Here is a 19,267-nt window from a genome sequence, read left to right as displayed (position 1 = left end):
ATCTGCCGGTGAAACTCCTTTTAAAATCGGTGCAACCGTTCTAGAGATTAGCCGGTAGTAACAGACAGAAAGACAGATGGGCAAAATTGTTAAAACTGTTATTTTGTTATATGTGCCGTGTATAGGTACAAACATAGGCATATATTAAAATGTGGTTAATTTAATATTATAAACAAACTCTCCAATTTAATTATCTGTATATACCAATTTAATGACGGTTGTCATTTTAAAATACGACAAAATCCATGATAATATTTTATCTGTCAATGACGGTCTCCTTACATAATACCATGTCCTATCTCAATAGAATAAAGTTTTCATCATGCAAATCGGTCTAATTTTTTACAAGTAATCAGTGAACATAGTTAAAAATGTCGTCGAAATTATAACCTTCAAATAAAGATTTTTTAATTCGGTTTAAAAGTGAACGTTATTGCAATATTATCCTCGAGGCTATCTCTCAATAAAATATTATAATTCATTTCTTTTATGTATTTGTATAAAGAGACTCAATTTGACTTTATCGCATCATTTATATGTATGTATGTTTAGTCATAAAACATCGCATTTTTTACATATATGTGGTGATTATTCAGTAAATAAACTTTTATTAATTGTAAAAATGGGTTTCTCTGATGCATTCGTCATTAAGTCATTACACTGTCTACAAACAATTAACGCCTTCCTAGCTGGATGGTGTTATTGCACAGGAATTCAAAGGTCGTTTAAACACCCAAAACAAGTTTAGCCATATCTAGTAAAATGGCTCAAGTGCGAGAGTTGACCGTGATGAGAAAAGCAAGTATTTACATGGACCTTGTCACTGTGAGAGGTTGTTGACCGTTTTGAATGACTTTACTTGACTTAAAAGTGTTAATTAAAATACTATGTGAATTGATCACGTAAAACGAGGCTGGAAATACATATCACATGTGTATTAAATAGCAAATTAAACTCTATAAAATTATATGGTTGTTCAAACTGTCGAGTTCGTATGAGACTTTTATTTTATATATGTAGATATTCGACTGCAACCCAAATACACGCAGCGTAGCTTTACTATAATACTGCAGTATTTATGAATGAATAGGTATCGTGGATATATGATACAATTTTAATTATAATCAATTAACAATTATTATTCGACATATATTGCACGTTAAGTACTTCATTATTTATTGCTATTTATTGACTTTACTGATTCTACAGTAAATTTTTAAATAGAAATGTTACTAATATGGTAACTATGTTATTTAATTAGTGGTAAAAGTGACAATGTGTAGGTCAAAGCCAATTTCCTAGCTGGAGTTTCCTGCGAAGAGCAACTCTTGCAAAGAAACAAGCTTCAAAGCCCGAAGCCAAATTGGCCCAGGCCTTGCAGGAAGACACAACAGCAAGTTGTAACAACAACTGTACAAGGTATCAATTAAATTGGATGGACGATGCGTTAACGCATGTATTCGAACAAAAACAAGCGTTATTTGTATGTAAAGACAAGCAGAACAAGAGATATGTTTGCCTGTGTATGTATTTATTGTAATGACAATCGATTAAGCACTATGTAAATTGACGCCCAGAAGAGGCCAATTACAATAACATAGATAATATAAAAACTTCTTCATAAAAACACACTTTTGTTCTCAAACATATATATGTATCAACATTATGTTTTAGGTAATGGGTTCGCATGGGTAACATTTATTTATAAAGAGTATCATATGATATACGTCATTTCCACAATACAACACTTAGGTATAATGTACCTTTCGAGCAGTGGTTTTCTTTTTATTGTTTCGTAAATTATCTCTACTTACAAATAAGCAAATTTGACTTCATATATAATATTAATATGGATATTGGTTAAAGTAATGCGTCATTACATCAATACGAAGCTTAAAATATCATCCGTGTAATGTCATGTACATAAATATAAAGTAAAAAGTTCATGTCAATTAGCTATGCTGTTACTTTACTTGATATCCATTGGACTCCATAATTATTTATTACTTTGTCATCGGTGAGTGAGCTTTAATGCTGCTAGCGATGGATGATTTTTCTCCGACCTCTTGTAAAAGGTTAAGTGCAGATCATCTTATAAAGACATGTTTCCGAATTCTTTTGTTTCAAGCTAAAAAAAAACATAATAGCCAACATGCCATAATGAGATACCATGAAAAGATATATTGACATCCGTATCGAATAAATCATTTTAATTTGAATTTTAATTGCATAAAGCGTTTACAAACAGTAAGTTTAAAAGTTACTAACTATAAATAAAATTATTCCACTTTTAATTAAAATAAATAGCACATCATAGTGTTAACCAAATACAACAACAGATTAAAAATGCCTGCAATCACTTCAATAATACGATGATCGTACCTTAATTTGTTTATAAACCATTATACAAACATTTACCGCTATTAAATGGTCAACGTATAGATTTATTCATCGCGAATGCCCGTTAAATTAATTAATTAAAATACAGAAAAAAGCCTTCTTTATTTTTAGTCCTCACACTCACACTAAGACATCTTGTAAGCTCGTGCGTCATTCACTCATACAAATACGTTGATTATAATTTAACATGACGATAATCTCTAAGAGTTGAAACACATAAAGTGGTTCGATCACAAAATATATAAAAGATTAAAGAAATAAATATATCACTAACAAATGATATCAGAATTGATTTGCCTTCAGTTGTTTTTTCACTATTTAAATATTAATTATGTATTAATTCGTGTTTTTAATATAAGTTAAATTTGGTAGAGCTTAAATAATTTATGAATGAATTTTGTTTTATTTTTTCCCATATTTTCTTTAGATTTTAAATAAAATTTTAATTTTTCCTTACAAAAATAGCAAAAAGTATTTATTCTCGTATCAAATTTAAAGTAACGTATAATTTTCATAAATATGGAACATTTTTAAATCTTGTACACATAAAGTAAACAGAGTATTTCCTGAAGCTTATGAAAAATATCTATTTCGCGCATCTGAGATAGCTTGCGCTGAAATTGTTGTCTATCGCTTGCATCTGCGCCACGCCTGCTCGAGACGCGAGCAAACACATTAACGTAACTAAACAAGTGCAATAACATAACACGAAGAATGCTCTAAATCTTATATAAAATATAATATCTTTATATGTGACGAAGCTTTTCTCTTTAAATACGAAGTTTTTACAAAATATTATTTTTTTTGTGGAAAAATCTCGTAAATAGTGAATGAATTCGATTAAAAAATCAGGAATAGTTTATTCTAACAGAAAAGAAAAATACGGTTTATTTATAACAAACCTTCCAACAAATTGAGCGATGAAAACAACGTCGTTTAAAAAAAAAAACAGAATATTCGAAATATAAATTAATACATATAGTTGAGATAATTAGATTATTGCTTTGCATGTTGCAGTTACGGCAGCTTAACTTATACTACTAAGTTGACATGAAAATAAAAATAAACTAAATCTATTAGTCACTTTAAGCCTAAAATAATGTGTGAAAGTTTCAATCAAACCGAACTGTTTGCTTTGCAATAATACAAAAAAAATCAACCACAAAGAAAACTGTCTGACTTTCTTTTGCCTTACAACAGGAGGACCTTTTTTAGGAGGCCTAGTCAACGTGGCAGAAAACTCCAGTAATTATTTTTGGCCTGGTCTGGGCTTTCAGGACAAGGAGAGTTAATTTCAATATAGGTGCATATATATTTTCATTTGAAGAAAAGCAAAGCTTTTTTTTTATTTCTAATATATGTAATAAAATAAATTGCTTCTTAGAATTCCACTGAAAGGATGTAACAAAATAATAGAATCTAACAAATGAGTAATTTGATGATTATTGCTTTGTTGAAAATTTAAGGATTCTCACGAGAGAAAAATATGAAGTACTAAAAATGTTATATTTATTCAGTATAACAATAGATTGTTCGGAAAATTCAAGCATACAATTGTAAAAACTATTTAATGGAGTTGTGTTTCGACGGAGAATTAAATTGTTGTTGGATGAACTACGATTTTTCTGTACAAAAGTTTTATTGAATGTCAAAAGAGAGTTTTACCGCAGTGTACAGAGTCTGGTGTAACAATACGAGTACATGCAGCGCTTCGGTCAAGTTTTGTTTAATTGAATTTAAGCGTATGAGTTTAGAGTTCCTTAATACAACTCAGCACCATGTAATTGAGAAAGTCCTTTAAATTGTTTTTATAACATATTTTCCATCAGCTATTCCGCTAGAACAAAATCATAATATATAATGTTATCACATTTAAAGAGTACACATGATATCTAATTAACCTATCACTGTATTTCGAAGTGAGTGAAGTGAGTTCTTATAGAACACACTGCAGACATTTTATCATAAAAATAAATATGTTAAATAAAAGTTAGTATTACTTTTTTTTTCTTATTCTGAAAATCGAAAACGAATTATACAAGTCAAATAATGATATATATAGTTGTCTCTACATTATGATCTTAAGTAAAATATTATACCATTTATCGTTGGCAACTGTACTGTTTGAGTAAAATCATTCAATTAGTAATATTTTTTAACATGGTTTTTACGGATATGACTTAGCGGAAAACAACACGACACTGTTAACTAGAATTTATTTGTTTTACCAAATTCACTTCTGATTTGTAAACAATGAATCTACAAATTCTTAATTGGAATTTTTCTCCCATTACGTGTGCCTTGGCGAGGTGACGCGTGAAACGTTAAGCTTACGTTTAAAATAATTATAACGTCAAGGTTCGCGAATTCAGCATGTGTTCTTGTCAAATTAATATCTTTAGTCTTTAGGCGGTAATTTGAGACTTCATCAACTTAATATCATAATATATATGTATGTAAATTTTGTCTTTAGAATTATCTGAATATTAAGCAACGTGAATAAAACCTTTTTGTAATATTAATTTAAGGAGTCCATATATCTCGTTTTGACCGTTACAGTATATTACAAAGCTGACCTATTTATCCAACAACAACAACAACAGCCTGTGAATTTGCCACTGCTGGAATAAGGCCTTCTGTCTCTTCGAGGAGAAGGTTCAGAACATATTCGACCACGCTGTTTGAAAGCGGGTTGGTCAGTGGGGCTTGCCTGGGTTTAAACCCCTAATCATCGATTAAGATGCACGCGTTCTATTGGGCCATCTTGGCTCTTTTTTGCTATTTATAACTTCGTTTTTAATATAATTTCTAAATACACTGTTAGGTGACAATTAATTAAAATCCAACCTTTGCATGGATCCGAAACTTGACAATTTTAAAGCACACAGCAAACCGGCTCTCTAAATTGTACAAAATTAATCATTAAATCCATAAACGCGGTTTCAAAATAAGTAAGAAGAAAAAAGTCAGATTATACTAATGATGTACTTATAAATCTTTTTCAGTTTATGATCTTTGTATACTAATTGACAATAACAACTTTTTCATATTACTCCTTTGTCTATTAATTCGAATCAAAATAATTTGTACAAATATAACATTGTACAGAACGAAATATATAATTGTTTTTTTATACTCTGAAAATAAAAACTAAAAATAAAGTCTTTCATTGCATTTTCCTATATTTGGAATGAATGAAAAAACCCTGTACATTTTTATTGAATTTCACTTTTGCAAAAAAGTAAACAACATGACCTTTGGAATTCCTTACAGAGAAACCAGTAACCCGGTATAGATAGCAGATCAAAATCCGAGCATGCTTTACGAGACAAAATCGGAAAATCCCAAAGGTCAACACACCCAAAGTCATAATTTCAGGATCAATAAAAAATTGTTCAAATGAAATCAAACCTACGATTTTCAAAGGGATCTTACCATTCTATCTGTTTTTGAATCAAATCACTTTTAATCTATTGATTATGATATTACTTAATTTTTTATTCTTGAGTTGTTCTTAATTATTTTAGGAATCTAGATTAGAACTTTGTTTTACGATATTTTAGAATATCATTATTTTACAATTGTAATATATCTCTAGAACTTAAAGCTCAACTTGGCGGTCTGGCTATATGGCAACTTGCCTATCATTTCGTCGGCATTTCACACGTGTGAATCTATTTAGAATGCGTAATAGTACTTAAACGATTTTCGCGATAATTCTATTTTGTTATTTAATTCAATGGCTTTTTATTATCAAGATGGTTTTTGAAATTACCCGCGCTACTAGAATAAATACGATTTTTTTTATTTGTAGCGTCGTGGAGCTACAGATAATTCATTTTAAACATATATACATATTGTAATTTAAAATAAATTACGATCGTTTATGTATCATCTTCATAGTGAAATTCCACTGTACAGGGTGTGTAAAACCAGATATATTTACATGTATTGTTAATGAGAAAAAAAATTATAATAAAAAAATAGGGTGCGGCTGTGACGAGCAAGGATCATTGACTTTCGTGATATATGGCGTGTGTTCCGTCAGGCCGACCTATAAAAGTAGCGAGCAGGATCTCTCAGCACAGTATATGTGTAGCTTGTGATAGTGTAACTCATTAATTCGAACGGTAGGTCTACACTGTTAAAGCTTTGCTCATTCAAAAAGGTCCTCTTAATTTTGTATCATAAATTGTTTTAAAAATTAAAGGAAATTCGGCAATATTTTTTTTATATTGAATAATAGTGCTCAATATATTAATGTATATCATTACCGAATAAATTTAAATATTATATTAACAAAAATGATTTAATCGTGGCATGAAATTCAATTAGCAAGTCTCGTACATCGACAGTTCTAATTTAAATCTATTTATTAATTGACTTGAAATATATACTATTCAAAAATACATATACGATATCATTTTATTGCTTTATGTTACAATTGCATATTTACTTGTGTTGATATTTTTTTAATTTTTGTATTAGTTATTTTTATAGGGATAATTTAAATTTATTTAATTTTGTAGGTAACAACCATGAAATTGTTAACAATGTTTTAATTTCTAGGTAAACATGAAACTGTGTCTGGCTTTCTTCGTTGTGCTGGCGGCCGCAGCCGTCACCTTGGCCGTGGAGAATGGCCCGCTGATGAAGGTGCTTCAGCCAGTCGAATCACGTGAATTGGAGGGAGTTCAAACTCAAAACATCAGACCGAAAAGATTCCTCTTAGGTAATATATTTTATATTATCTTAGTTTAAATGACATATCATTGAGGCAATGTTTGATACGTTTTTCGAATTCGACTTAAGCTTAAACTCGAATCGATTTGAGCTGATCAAATAGTCAATCAACAGGCATTTAAACTTTTAACACTAATATTAGTACTACAACTGGTGGTCAAAAAAGTTTAGAGAAAATCAGTGAAAAATCAAATGAATGCTAAAATATTAATAAGAGTTTTGAAGTTATAGCAAAATAATAAAAAATACGATTGACGAACTTTATAATTTACATAGGTAAAAAATAACATTATAAAGAATAATTTACAAAATATATACAACAACTACAAAACACACGGAATCTGATACTTTCGTCTCGCAAGTGACTCAAATACTTACGAAATAAAACCATTGAAATCGGTCCAACCATTTTGTAGGAGTTGAGTTACACGTGTCGAAGATTTTCTGTGCTAAAATATACAAAAGAAGGTTTTATTATACATAATGTATTCTCATTTCAAGATTATTTTTCTGTAATTTTAACAGGTTTCATTAAAGTTTTATTGCAGGATATTTACAACAAAATTAACGTTTCAAATAAGAGTATGACATTAGATTTTAATGTAGTAATAGATTGTGTCATTATTTTGTATTTCATAGAAAAGCAAATGGGAAAATAGAAGTTACTTGTATAACGAGCTATTGATATGCAGGGCGATACAGCGTGAAATTGTTGCCAAGTATGGCGCGTGACTCCCTAGGGACCTAATTTTGTAGCTCCGGTATTGATGACGGATAGTGTTGTCGAGTTCTTTGATAAAGTTACACTTTAAATTTTTTTTAGGCATGTGTGAGATTTTCTTTGCTATTATAAAATAAAAAAAAACAATAAAACCATTTTATGTATTTTACAACTTCATCGGTAATTTAATGTGTATATAAAAAGAAAGTTTATTTTCTGTATGTTAAGTATTTGTTTGTTTTAAGGCGTTTTTATTCCTATTTGCGTATATATTTCATTGTCTTACGTAATAGTACTTTACAAAATGAGGATTTTGATAGATAAATACTCACGTATTACAAAAACTCAAGCGATTTTCCGATTTGTGTCGACTCATCGTGAGTTATGTTTACTCCTGTTATGTATTAAGTCTTATAAATTAAATGTTCAGAATAGGCTAGGAAAATATATTCTCCACGACAAATAATTTCTACGCGAAATAAAATTTTGAGTTAGATATATAAAATAATTTCATGTGATTCAAATACTTCTATATTTTCGTGTATTACTGTTATTAATGATAACATTTGCTCAATTTCTCACACCAGTTTTTTAGCAAGTTATTGATATGGATTAAATTTAAAAACATTTATATAAATTTAAAAACTTACGCGCATTCGTTTTATATATTATATTTACATGGTTCAGTAGCTATTTTGTACAAACTTACTCATAAAATGATGAAAACCACGTGGCTAAAATAATGTGATATATATTTTTAATGTAATTATGTTACTTTAGGAGCTGGAGCCCTCGGCGCTGGAATCGCTGGAGTTGCCGGTCTGGGTGCAGTTGGTCTTGGAGCTGGTCTGATTGGTGCCAAGGCTGGGTTAATCGGAGGTGCCTTAGTTGGTAGCGCCCTTCACGGCAGAAGTTTCGGCGGTGGTTACGGTGGATATTATGGCGGCGGATACGGATACGGTGGTTATGGACACGGATATCCTTACGTAGGATACGGCCACGGATACAGGTAAAAATATTATTATGTCGCTGTTTAAATAAGTGTAAGAAATTTCTAAAAATCAGTCTTCATAAATAAACTCTGGCTAAGGTTGACGTTATAACATAAGAGTTATTTATATGAACTCAAATGAATATAAATAAAATAGGAACTCTATAAAAAGTAGGAGATAAAAATGTAATAGCATTATTGAGACTACATAAAAGAGTGGTACAAAAAATTCGTGGTTGAAATCATAATGAATTTCAATTTATTTGTGATCACGATGATTCATTTTATTTATATTGATATCAAGATATTATAATCATTGCTAATGAAAGGTTGGCAATATTAATATTATGTCATTTTTATAATAATTCAAAACCAGCATCGATATATTTTATGGGTCGTAATTTTACATCTAAGAATAAAAGCAGTCGAACGACGCAATTTCGTGAATAGAAATAGGTACCTACAAAATGTATTTTTATGAGAAAGTATTCGTCGGCCTGGAAAATATTTTATGAAACAGGAATAAGAATATCTTGAAAGGTATTACGTAGATAAGGAGCTTCTAATTTAGTACCTGATGTTGGCGTGAATATATTTACTCGTATATTTATGTAACATAATAAAAAAAATACGATAAACTAAATAAGATATAACTCTTAGTGACAAGTAACCGATAATGCTGCACAATTAATCAATAATTGCTTTTTTAGGACATTTATATTTATACTTTTATAACGTTGTAGAGATGTGTTTGCATAGGTACCACCCACTTATAATATCCTAGTAGTTTGTTTTCATGTATTGAAAAAGCCAGGCAGAGTTAGTTTCACGATTATAATATATGTAAGTATAGGTTGTACCGCGAGGCATCAATACTTTGTTTCGTTCTGCGATTGAAAATCGAATAAGCAATTGTAAACAGCCAGGTATAGATTATTAGGTGACATATTTAAATAGGTATGATATAGTCTGCCCACCAGAAACTAAAGATGAAACGTCTTGGTTTTGATGTGATATAATCATTTTTTTTTCTTTTCCAGGCATTACTACCCAACGACATACTACGTATCCGACCCCTGGTGCTGATTATGTTATAATATCTATATTATAAATAATAATTTTCGAAGTGTGCTAGAGATGTGTGTGACTATCTCGCGACTGATACACACTTTAGTTTATAAGATAAATAAAATAATAAAATTCAAACACGTTTTTTAATAATAAGCCTTAAAATACAATCTTACCAAATAACTTACACCACAGGTAGAATTTATGTTTTTACAAATATATTGGCAGAATGGTAAATACTTGAGTAATAAAAACTATAAAAATATATATTTCTGGTAGAGCAAGGTTCATTTATCCTTATAAGTATAAAAGAATATTAATTTTTATATTTAGAAGCTCTCTTACGGTAGTCCTATTTTATAAATTTCTTTTTGTAAAAAATCGTGTATATGGACCGGTGAAAATGAAAGTTAAATACATAAATATCTATTGATGTAATGTGTCAAATAAACTTACATTTTGTCTGTTTATTGTACCATTACCACTAATTACTAATGTAAATCATGGTACGTAAGTAACAAGTCCATATCAGTAATTATTATATAAATGCTATTGACCTCAGTTTTACACGGGTTTTAATAAAACGTGTATGCTAAAGGGTAACAATAAGTACAGCCTGTAAACTGCTGGGCCAAGGCCTCCTCTCCTTTCCCTTTGCGGAAAACGTTAGGAGCATATTCCACCACGCTGCTCTAATGCCACCCGAGGTAGAAACATATGTGGATGAATTTCGTTAATATTATGCAGGTTTTCTCAAGATGTTTTATTTCACTATATTAAATATAAACACAAATTAACCGGGTGCAACACAAGTTTCGGGTTTGAATCCGAATCAGTTAAGATAAACTAACCACTGGGCCATCTCGACTTATTGCGAGGTCTATCTATTGTTAAAGAAAAGACATAGAAGTAATTTTACTTCCCTCGCTATTTAGGGTATTTTCATAGATGTTGGTCAGGTGTGACACATAAAAGATTCCTTTATATGATTTTCCTTGGATATGATGTTTGCTTTATAGTAAATTTCATCCAATTAGGTTCAGCGGTTTGGCCACAGACAACCGAGAGACTTTCGCATTTATATTATCAGTAGAGATTACTTTAGATTATTATTATTGCCTGGCCCTGAATATCGCATCAATGAAACTAACACAATATATCAGTCTTCCAGTAATACATTATTGTAGTAAATGAACATTGAACACTTTTGAATTTTTACTTTGGAAATTTGATATGATATTCCAACGAAAACTATACGTTCCAAATATACATCAACAAAAGTTTGTTATTTTTTTACAAGAATTCACTCAGTAAAAGTGAAAAATTGATGCGCGTTATTATTGTACGTTACGATAATTTAACGCTGTGTCCTTTAAATGTTATTATTATATTAATAATTATTATTATTACGGTCAATGTCACAGCAGTTTTTGATATTACACAATCGTGCTTCCGATTACATTCGTTTGTTTTTATACAACAGCTCTACAGAATCCTAAAGCTTCGTTGCTGTGATATGATCATTTTAGTAATAAATATCTTGCAATAAAAACAGACTTATACTTGTTTTATGATATTTTATTGCTACATTCAAAATTTTATTCAAATAATATTGTAATATAATGCGATTGTAATATTGTCTACGGCATATATAAAAAGAAAAGATAGAAAAATTGCGATTTCGTTTATAACGACTTCTCGTGAATATAATATTTATAGTTCGTGTATATTCTAAGTCCTTAATCACATTATATTAATCTAGAATTCGTTGACATTTAAATTGTAATCTTTTTATACTAAAACGTTCGCCAATATTTACAAAACGATCAATGAAATAATATATCTGTTACCAACTGCCGTTACTAAACAAACGTATAAAAGATTAAAGCCATTAAAGAAACTCTGAAAATAATCACTTATTGTTGTTTGTACGTCGATGTCTCATAAAATTAATGCTTTTTGTTCAGAGCGCAATCAATTTGATAACTTTCGCGATGGCTTTAAGTTAACATCTCGCTAATACATGATCATCTTATCGGTCTGGTTCATGTCTAGAGAAAACACATCGAAGCTTTGCACCTACCTCCATCCATCCATCAGCCCATTTCCGTCCACTGCTGGACATAGGCCTCTTCAATTGCACGCCACTGAGATCGTTCTTGGGCTACTCGCATCCAGCTCCTGCCAGCCGTCTTGGGTAAGTCGTTACACCAGCAGCACTACAATGTACCAATGCTCTTTAAAATTGAAAGTGATGTCAATCAAGTCGTCTTTTGACAGCGTTGTCATGTTCAAGGACGAAGGAGACCTTCAAATACTCAAAATTTATAGCCCTGAACGCCTGACTTGTAGAATCGCACGATGGAGCTCATCACTTTGTAGATCACATCACTATAAAGCTTTAGTGTACGCGTAGGATAGTGGATTCTGCGGCAATACATTCGCATCACTATCGAAACCACAACAGCTGACTACAATCGATCGCGGTCTGAGTATTACTTTTCCTGCAGTTGACTATTTTTTCGAATGATTTTAATTGTCAATGATTTTAGTGCTGTTTAGTTTAATTTTATCGATTATTTTTGCTAACTGAACAAGCGTACAGTATTAAAACGGCAAACAGCAGGTAGATAGAACGCCTAGACGTTTTAATTTAGTTACGACACAATCTTGTGAAACGTGTGTGTATTTTTTAATCTTTGCAAATCAAAGGTGTAGAACTTGTGTTTGTACGTGTAACATATTGTTGTAAATAATAATAAAAATTGTTAAATTTGAGCATGTTTTTTAATTTTATAAAACTTATTTGTTTTGTATCGATTGTAATTGTCATTATAACTTGATATAAGGTAGAACGGAGAGTTGTTTATGTTATTTACTAACACTGAATAATTAATCCAAACCTAAAAATAATTTCGAATTGAATCTACCTGTTACCTATGAAGCTAAGGGGCAAGAATGGGGCTTAGTACACTGTCCGTGAGTAAAATATATTGTCGTGGTGGAATTTACATTTTGGACCGGTGGTAGCTTTTCGTTTAACAGTTTTGTAAAATGACGATACAAAAGTGCTTGTAAAAGTCTACCGTTCGTTATGAGTAGTACGTCTTTATGTGGTCAGATTATATTGGGCAAATACGAAAAACATAGAATACATAAATATTTTTTTAGGGAGTAATCAATACATACTCGTAGTAACATTTCAAATTTAAGTGTTTCAATATTTGAAACCGTGCCAATATACCAAACAGTTAAAATATATTTTATGTTTTCACAGCTGAAGTTGTAGCTGCAGTTCTGTGCGAAAAAAATAATATTTTAGTATTTGATTAAGTGGTACGTAACGTTAAGTTACGAAAAAAATTGTGATATCGTCATTTGTTTTGTCGATTTGCTGAATAGCGAAAACGGTAAAAACAAATAAACAGACATATTTCAAGCACCTTATATGCATTAAGTTAACACGACAAGGGTAGTGTGACTATACAAAATAATACAATTAAATTAAATTTAAATAGCAAAATTAATACGAAATAAAATACGTTATATTAACAAAAAAAAAGTTGTTACATGCAATAGAGCAATGGCAAATGCAAACTGAATATTTGTCAATACTTGAATGTACAAGACATTATCGTAAATATACTGTATCGAATAGAACTGTAAAACTTAAAACGTAGACTGCAATATATTTTAAAATTTAATGTGGGAGTAGAAATAGTATTTTCGACGCATCCATGCATCATGATATTGCTCGGGCGCTGTAATAGTGGATAGAGGCGGCGCGGCGCTGGCGTCGAAACAGCATTTAACGGAGATTAATGAGAACGGTCCACGCCAGCGCCTCTTTAATCTCGCTTACAAAAGAGATGTACGATTGTGACCGAGGTTATCGATACCTTGTACAATAACGAACTAGGTAAATATTTGTTTGTAACTCACAAAACACGTGATTTTTACCGCAAATATTGAATTATTTCGCCGTGAAAATATATATTCATGTAGAAATGTTTGCATTAACTAGTAAGAAAAATTGAGTACTTACGTACATACGTAGTTGTTCATGGACTTTAATTAGTGTTCTACAGTATAAAATATTCCATATTATATGTTCATTTGGATTTATTGTTTATACATTTTTGTATAAAAAAAATATCAGTTTTGTTGGTTTTTGTAATCTTATAATGACAATTGAGGCCGAGATGGCATTGCAGAGCCTAGATGGCTAGTTTTAAGAACGTATATATCTGAACCGATGATTGCGGGTTCAAATCCAGGCAAGCACCACTAAATTTTTATGTGCTTCATTTGTGTTCTTAATTCATAATGAGCCGAGTATGTAATGAGTAACCTACATGTGTCTAACTTTAATCATATTCTGCCACATGTGAATCCACCAATCCGCATTAGAGCAGCGTGGTGGAATATGCTCCTAACCTTCTCCTTACGGGAAATTTACAGGCTGTTACTATTATTTATTACTATTACAACGACATTTGTTCCTAGTTTGGCTAATTAATATCAAAAGTTTAAATGTTTATAATATCATTTGTCGGGAGAATTTCGCTGCTGGCATGTCGTCTGGCAAAATTGGTCTGTTCACATTCGGTTGTACAACTTATATACAAAAAAAAAAAAACAGTTGAATTTATTAGCTCTTTTTGAGAAAAGGAAGCGCATAAGAGGATAATTCTATTTAACAAAGGATAAAAAACATGTCTTTTTTTATTTAAGCGAACAAAACTATTTTGTGACCTTCCATAAAAACCGTGTAATTTACGCCCTTTTTGTTTACTGTTGTTTTCTATTTAGATTAGCAATATTAAATCGGGACCAGTCTTCAAAGTTCTCTTCCTTTTTTAAGGGATTTATTTCTCAAAAGTATTACGTTTTCTGAAAATGTGATACATAGATATTCAATGTAATATAATGTTTGGTTTCAAAATAAATAAGTTTCTAGCAAATATATTTATATATATTTATATAGGGATATTTAATATTTAATATTAGATAATCATTTGTCTTTTCAGCATAATAGATATTTCATCTTGTTTCATTCTACGCACACTACGCACCTTCGCGAGCGTTTACGTTTTTCCGTCCCCTCTTCTTGAGTCTCTTTTCTTATTCTGTTGTTGTAATGTCCTTCTTCTATTCTATTCTATCTTCTAGATTTGTATTACTCTTCATATAATGTAACAAGATAATGAAATTCACGATCAATGAAGACTTTTTGAACCAGGCAGTCTGTTTTCGTTTACAAGAAGTTAATCGAACATTTGTTTATTGTTATCGTAATTTATCAAGTATGTATCTGTTTATTTATGTTTTGCATTTTCTAATTGAATCTTCTCATGGTTTTTTGTCATTAAGAAAATGATACTTAAAATAGTTACAATTTATTTGCTATTTATATGTAGCATCTTTATTCCTGCATTCTATGGGATAATTTCGTGATTGACGAATGATCATGTAGGTCGATGTATAAAATTTAACTCTTTTAGAATGAAACCGTATCTGTCACTTTTGAATTCTAAAGGAGGATACTGCCGTTCGTTCAATCGTTTAAAAATCAATCGTTTAAAATGATGCGTTACCCAGAAATTATCGCGATCAGTGCAAATTAAAAAGTAAGTAGAAGAATATTCTCTGTGCTGACTTTACAATTGGTACTTACAATTCCTACCAAAATTATGCACGAAAGCGCTCCTGTTATCAATCCCAGATCATGCAAGCTATCCTGATGTGACCGAATAGCAACTTATTTAAGCTTGAGCCACTTCAAAATATTGTTATTCAGTTCATATTCTGTTTTTAAAAAATGTCAATTTCTCCGACTATAATTCAAGACTAAAGTGGCTTCCTATACATTTTGGCCGGAACCTGCATATTCTTTTGTACTGTGCGCAATTTAATGCTTGTTCAATTTTGTCTTTAAAGGCAAAAATTAAATTTCTTGGGAACCTTCCTTATTAAGATATTCGCGAAACCTTAGGCTCGAGATGTTTACGTTTAGTAAATCCCTTACTACATTTATTTTAAATAATCATCTAGACGACTTAAATTAATTTACTTGTATTATAACATTGTAGCTTGCAATATACGCAAGGCGGCAGGCAGGAGCTGGATGCGAGTAACCGGAGAAAGACCACAGTGGCGTGCGCTTGGAGAGGCCTATATCCAGCAGCGGACAAAAACGGGCTGATGATGTGATGTGATGTGTGATGTGATAACATTTTAGTATCTTAAAATATTTATATGTGCTGGTATAATATAAAGATATATTTGAGGAATACACCACTATCCCTCTTGACCTCATCATTTGTAGTTATAGGTCTCGTCGGCGTCATCAGAATTGAAGGCGTGCACAAAATAAAGTATTAACTGTTTCGTACAATTTAATTAGGATTTCATAGTTTTATCACTCACAATTCACACTTATTTATTCATAGTTATTAATATAAAAAAGTAGATAATAACTGCCCGCAAATTTCCCACTGCTGGGCTAAAGGCCTCCTCTACCATTAAGGAGAAGGTTTACAACATATTCCATCACGCTGTTCCAATGTGGGTTGGTGGAATGCACATGTGGCAAAATTTAATGAAATTAGACACATGCAGGTTTCCTCACGATGTTTTCCTTGACCGCCGAGCACAAGATGTATTGTAAACACAAATTAAGCTCATATAAATATATGTATATAGTGGTGCTTGTCTGGATTTGAACCTAAAATCATCGGTTAAGATGAACGCGTTCTAACCATTGGGTCATCTCAGGAAAAAACAAAATTAATATGTTACATCAGCCTTTCCAATGACCCACCTCGAACCAACTTCCCGCCATTTAGTATTTGTAAATTTAAAATTATATTATATTATATTTGAAATATGCATGCGGCTAATTTCATAAAAATCTGCCACATGTGTATTCCACCAATCCGCATTGGAACAGCGTGGCGGAATATGTAGCAAACCTTCTCCTCAAAGGAAAGGAGGCCATAGGTCAGCAGCGGTAAATGTACTGGCTATTGTTGTTGTTATTTTAAATAATTATTGTAAATTTACCACTTATAAATATTTCAATATAACAGTCTGCCAGAGGGCTTCGTATTAGATTCGGTATGACGTCACAGAGCCTATAACTAGTAGACCATTGAGACGCTAACAATACGTCATTTGTCAAATTATGATAGGTAGTTAAGAAGATACAGATATGGGAATGCATGAACATGTGCATTATACATACTTAGTCCACTGATTGATGAAACCCTCCGTAGTCAAGTAAAAAAATACTACTAAGTATTCATAAAAAGTTATCTAGTATCACGGATTTTCTATAAAGATACAAATTATAAATTATCTATAAACATTAAAGGTAATTAAAATTAAATTAACAAATAATTTTTATTATCTGTTTGTATGTAGATACAATAAAGAACGAGTATATATGTATATTAATAAAGTGCCAAAAGTGATTAACCTTCAAATTTTTTCGTTTTTTAATCTTAGATCCTAACACGAAACATAATACCAAGAATTTTCATGTAATGTAAAAAATAAAAAGTAGTCGTTGAAGCGATGAATGACGCTTATCGTTATCACATAATTTATTTCATAATTTCCACCGGTCACTACAAATCATATAAAAAGCGATCACAATAATTTTGCAATGCAATACAATGAAGCCCTTGTTTTTCCTACAACTGAAAGAGATCAAAACTTTTCAAATAAAGCCAATGGGAATCCTTGTTTACTGGCGGCGTTGCCCCTTATTTTGTTCAAAGTGTAATTTGCGACTCTTGGCTGAACTATTGTTTTTATTGCTTTGGACGAATCACAGACGAGGAATTGCTTCAATCAAATCTGACAGCATTAATAAGCGTGTAAAGTATAGCACACATAAATAATTTCACGGTGGACTGACTATTTTATAACTCTTTCTGTGAATCGAAAACAAGTTATATTTATAAAATATTTTCACATTATTACAAGCGTGGTAGAGATCTTTGCGATTATAATAGTCAAACAGGCTGTAAACCAATAAACAAATAGTTTTATAGTGTCGTGTTTCTAGTAGAGTAGTTTTAATTACGGCACAAAGTTCATCATGATAGCGAGTGTTAGCAATTATTAAATTTTCACAACACCAGTGTGTATGGGTGAAAGCAAAACATAGGTGGAATCATTGTCCATCTACAAAAAAAATATCAGCTATTGCGATATCTTATTTTATAAGGGTAGCTAATAATTGATAACAGAAATTAGAGAGTGACAAACAAAAATAAAGTGAAATAGGGTGAAATTTAGTCCGATGGTTCGGGCATCGAGGCGTAGAACTAATGACTTTACGAACTATAAGGTACATTTGCACGTGAAACTATTAAAGCTGCAAATAGTTTTTTAGAGGAAAATCCTATAATTCCCAATGACTTTGAACTGTAGAACCGAACAAGTTAGTCGCTAGTCTTTCGAGGCATTTGTTTCTGTTAACATAATTATTTAAATGTCAATTTCCATCGTACTGTTGTTTGAAGGGACCCAACGTGACATTGGCGAAATAATCTGTCCTTGAATTGAATTAAATTATTTGAAAGGGCGAGTGGGTCGGGTTAGTTACAGGTACAACGGTAACATCTTCGGGACATAATCAGTACATTGACTGAGTAAAGGATAGTTTTGCACGTGTTACAGGTTCAATGTTTATGGATTAAGGCTAGTGACCTGTGACTACATTACAAAAGAGAATACAATACAAAATAGACTTCCCATGTGCGATAGGCATCTATAAAATGTTTCCCAGAAAAGGTTTTAAGACATTACCAGCCAGAATTATATACAAATATATTCAAAATAATAATTAATTTTTGTTACGTTAAGATGGAAGGAAAGATGCATATTATACACTTATGTTATTATATTACATAATATGCTTATAAGAGCATCATCCAACAATATAATCCCAATGAATATTCATACGCCCCGCGAGCAAGTACCTATTCTACTTTTAGCGTGTTGTGGCGCTTAAAAGTTTGCAGAATATGTTTTCGAAAAAAAGTTATTACACTAAGAGCTGCTTACGAGAAAATATATACATTTTGTTATTGAAATTAGTTACAAAAAATGTATTAAAGTAATCAGTAATTAAAAATGATAAAAAAAATAGGAAGCGCTCCTGTTTATTTATAATAATCCAATTTAGTTTAATACAATATATAATAATTTGCAGACTGCTAGCGACGGATGAAATAATATGTTACTTGAATATATAAACAATTGTTTTGTTGCCTCAATCAAAGTATATTTTCTGTAACAATTGCTATATATATACAATCCAGTACAATATG

General features: G+C 31.1%; 1 protein-coding gene across 1 annotated transcript; it reads left to right on the top strand.

The window, feature by feature from the left end:
- Positions 1-6,469: 6,469 nt before the first annotated feature.
- Positions 6,470-10,050, top strand: LOC124531387 (acanthoscurrin-1-like). The gene is made up of 4 exons (XM_047105959.1): positions 6,470-6,530; positions 6,970-7,132; positions 8,645-8,873; positions 9,896-10,050. Exons 2-4 carry the CDS (start codon positions 6,976-6,978, stop codon positions 9,939-9,941), a joined length of 432 nt encoding a protein of 143 aa, XP_046961915.1. The 5' UTR covers positions 6,470-6,530; positions 6,970-6,975; the 3' UTR covers positions 9,942-10,050.
- The last annotated feature ends 9,217 nt before the right edge of the window (positions 10,051-19,267 follow it).

Source organism: Vanessa cardui, chromosome 1, assembly GCF_905220365.1.
Source record: "Vanessa cardui chromosome 1, ilVanCard2.1, whole genome shotgun sequence".
Lineage (NCBI taxonomy): Eukaryota > Metazoa > Arthropoda > Insecta > Lepidoptera > Nymphalidae > Vanessa > Vanessa cardui.
The sequence above is the reverse complement of the archived record's forward strand: the minus strand, read 5'-3'. Positions and strand labels throughout refer to the sequence as shown.

Coding starts and splice junctions, on each gene's coding strand:
- LOC124531387 (XM_047105959.1), top strand. CDS start 6,976: ATGAAACTGTGTCTGGCTTTCTTCGTTGTGCTGGCGGCCGCAGCCGTC. Junction 7,133..8,644: donor ACCGAAAAGATTCCTCTTAG/GTAATATATTTT, acceptor ATGTTACTTTAG/GAGCTGGAGCCCTCGGCGCT. Junction 8,874..9,895: donor GGATACGGCCACGGATACAG/GTAAAAATATTA, acceptor TTTCTTTTCCAG/GCATTACTACCCAACGACAT.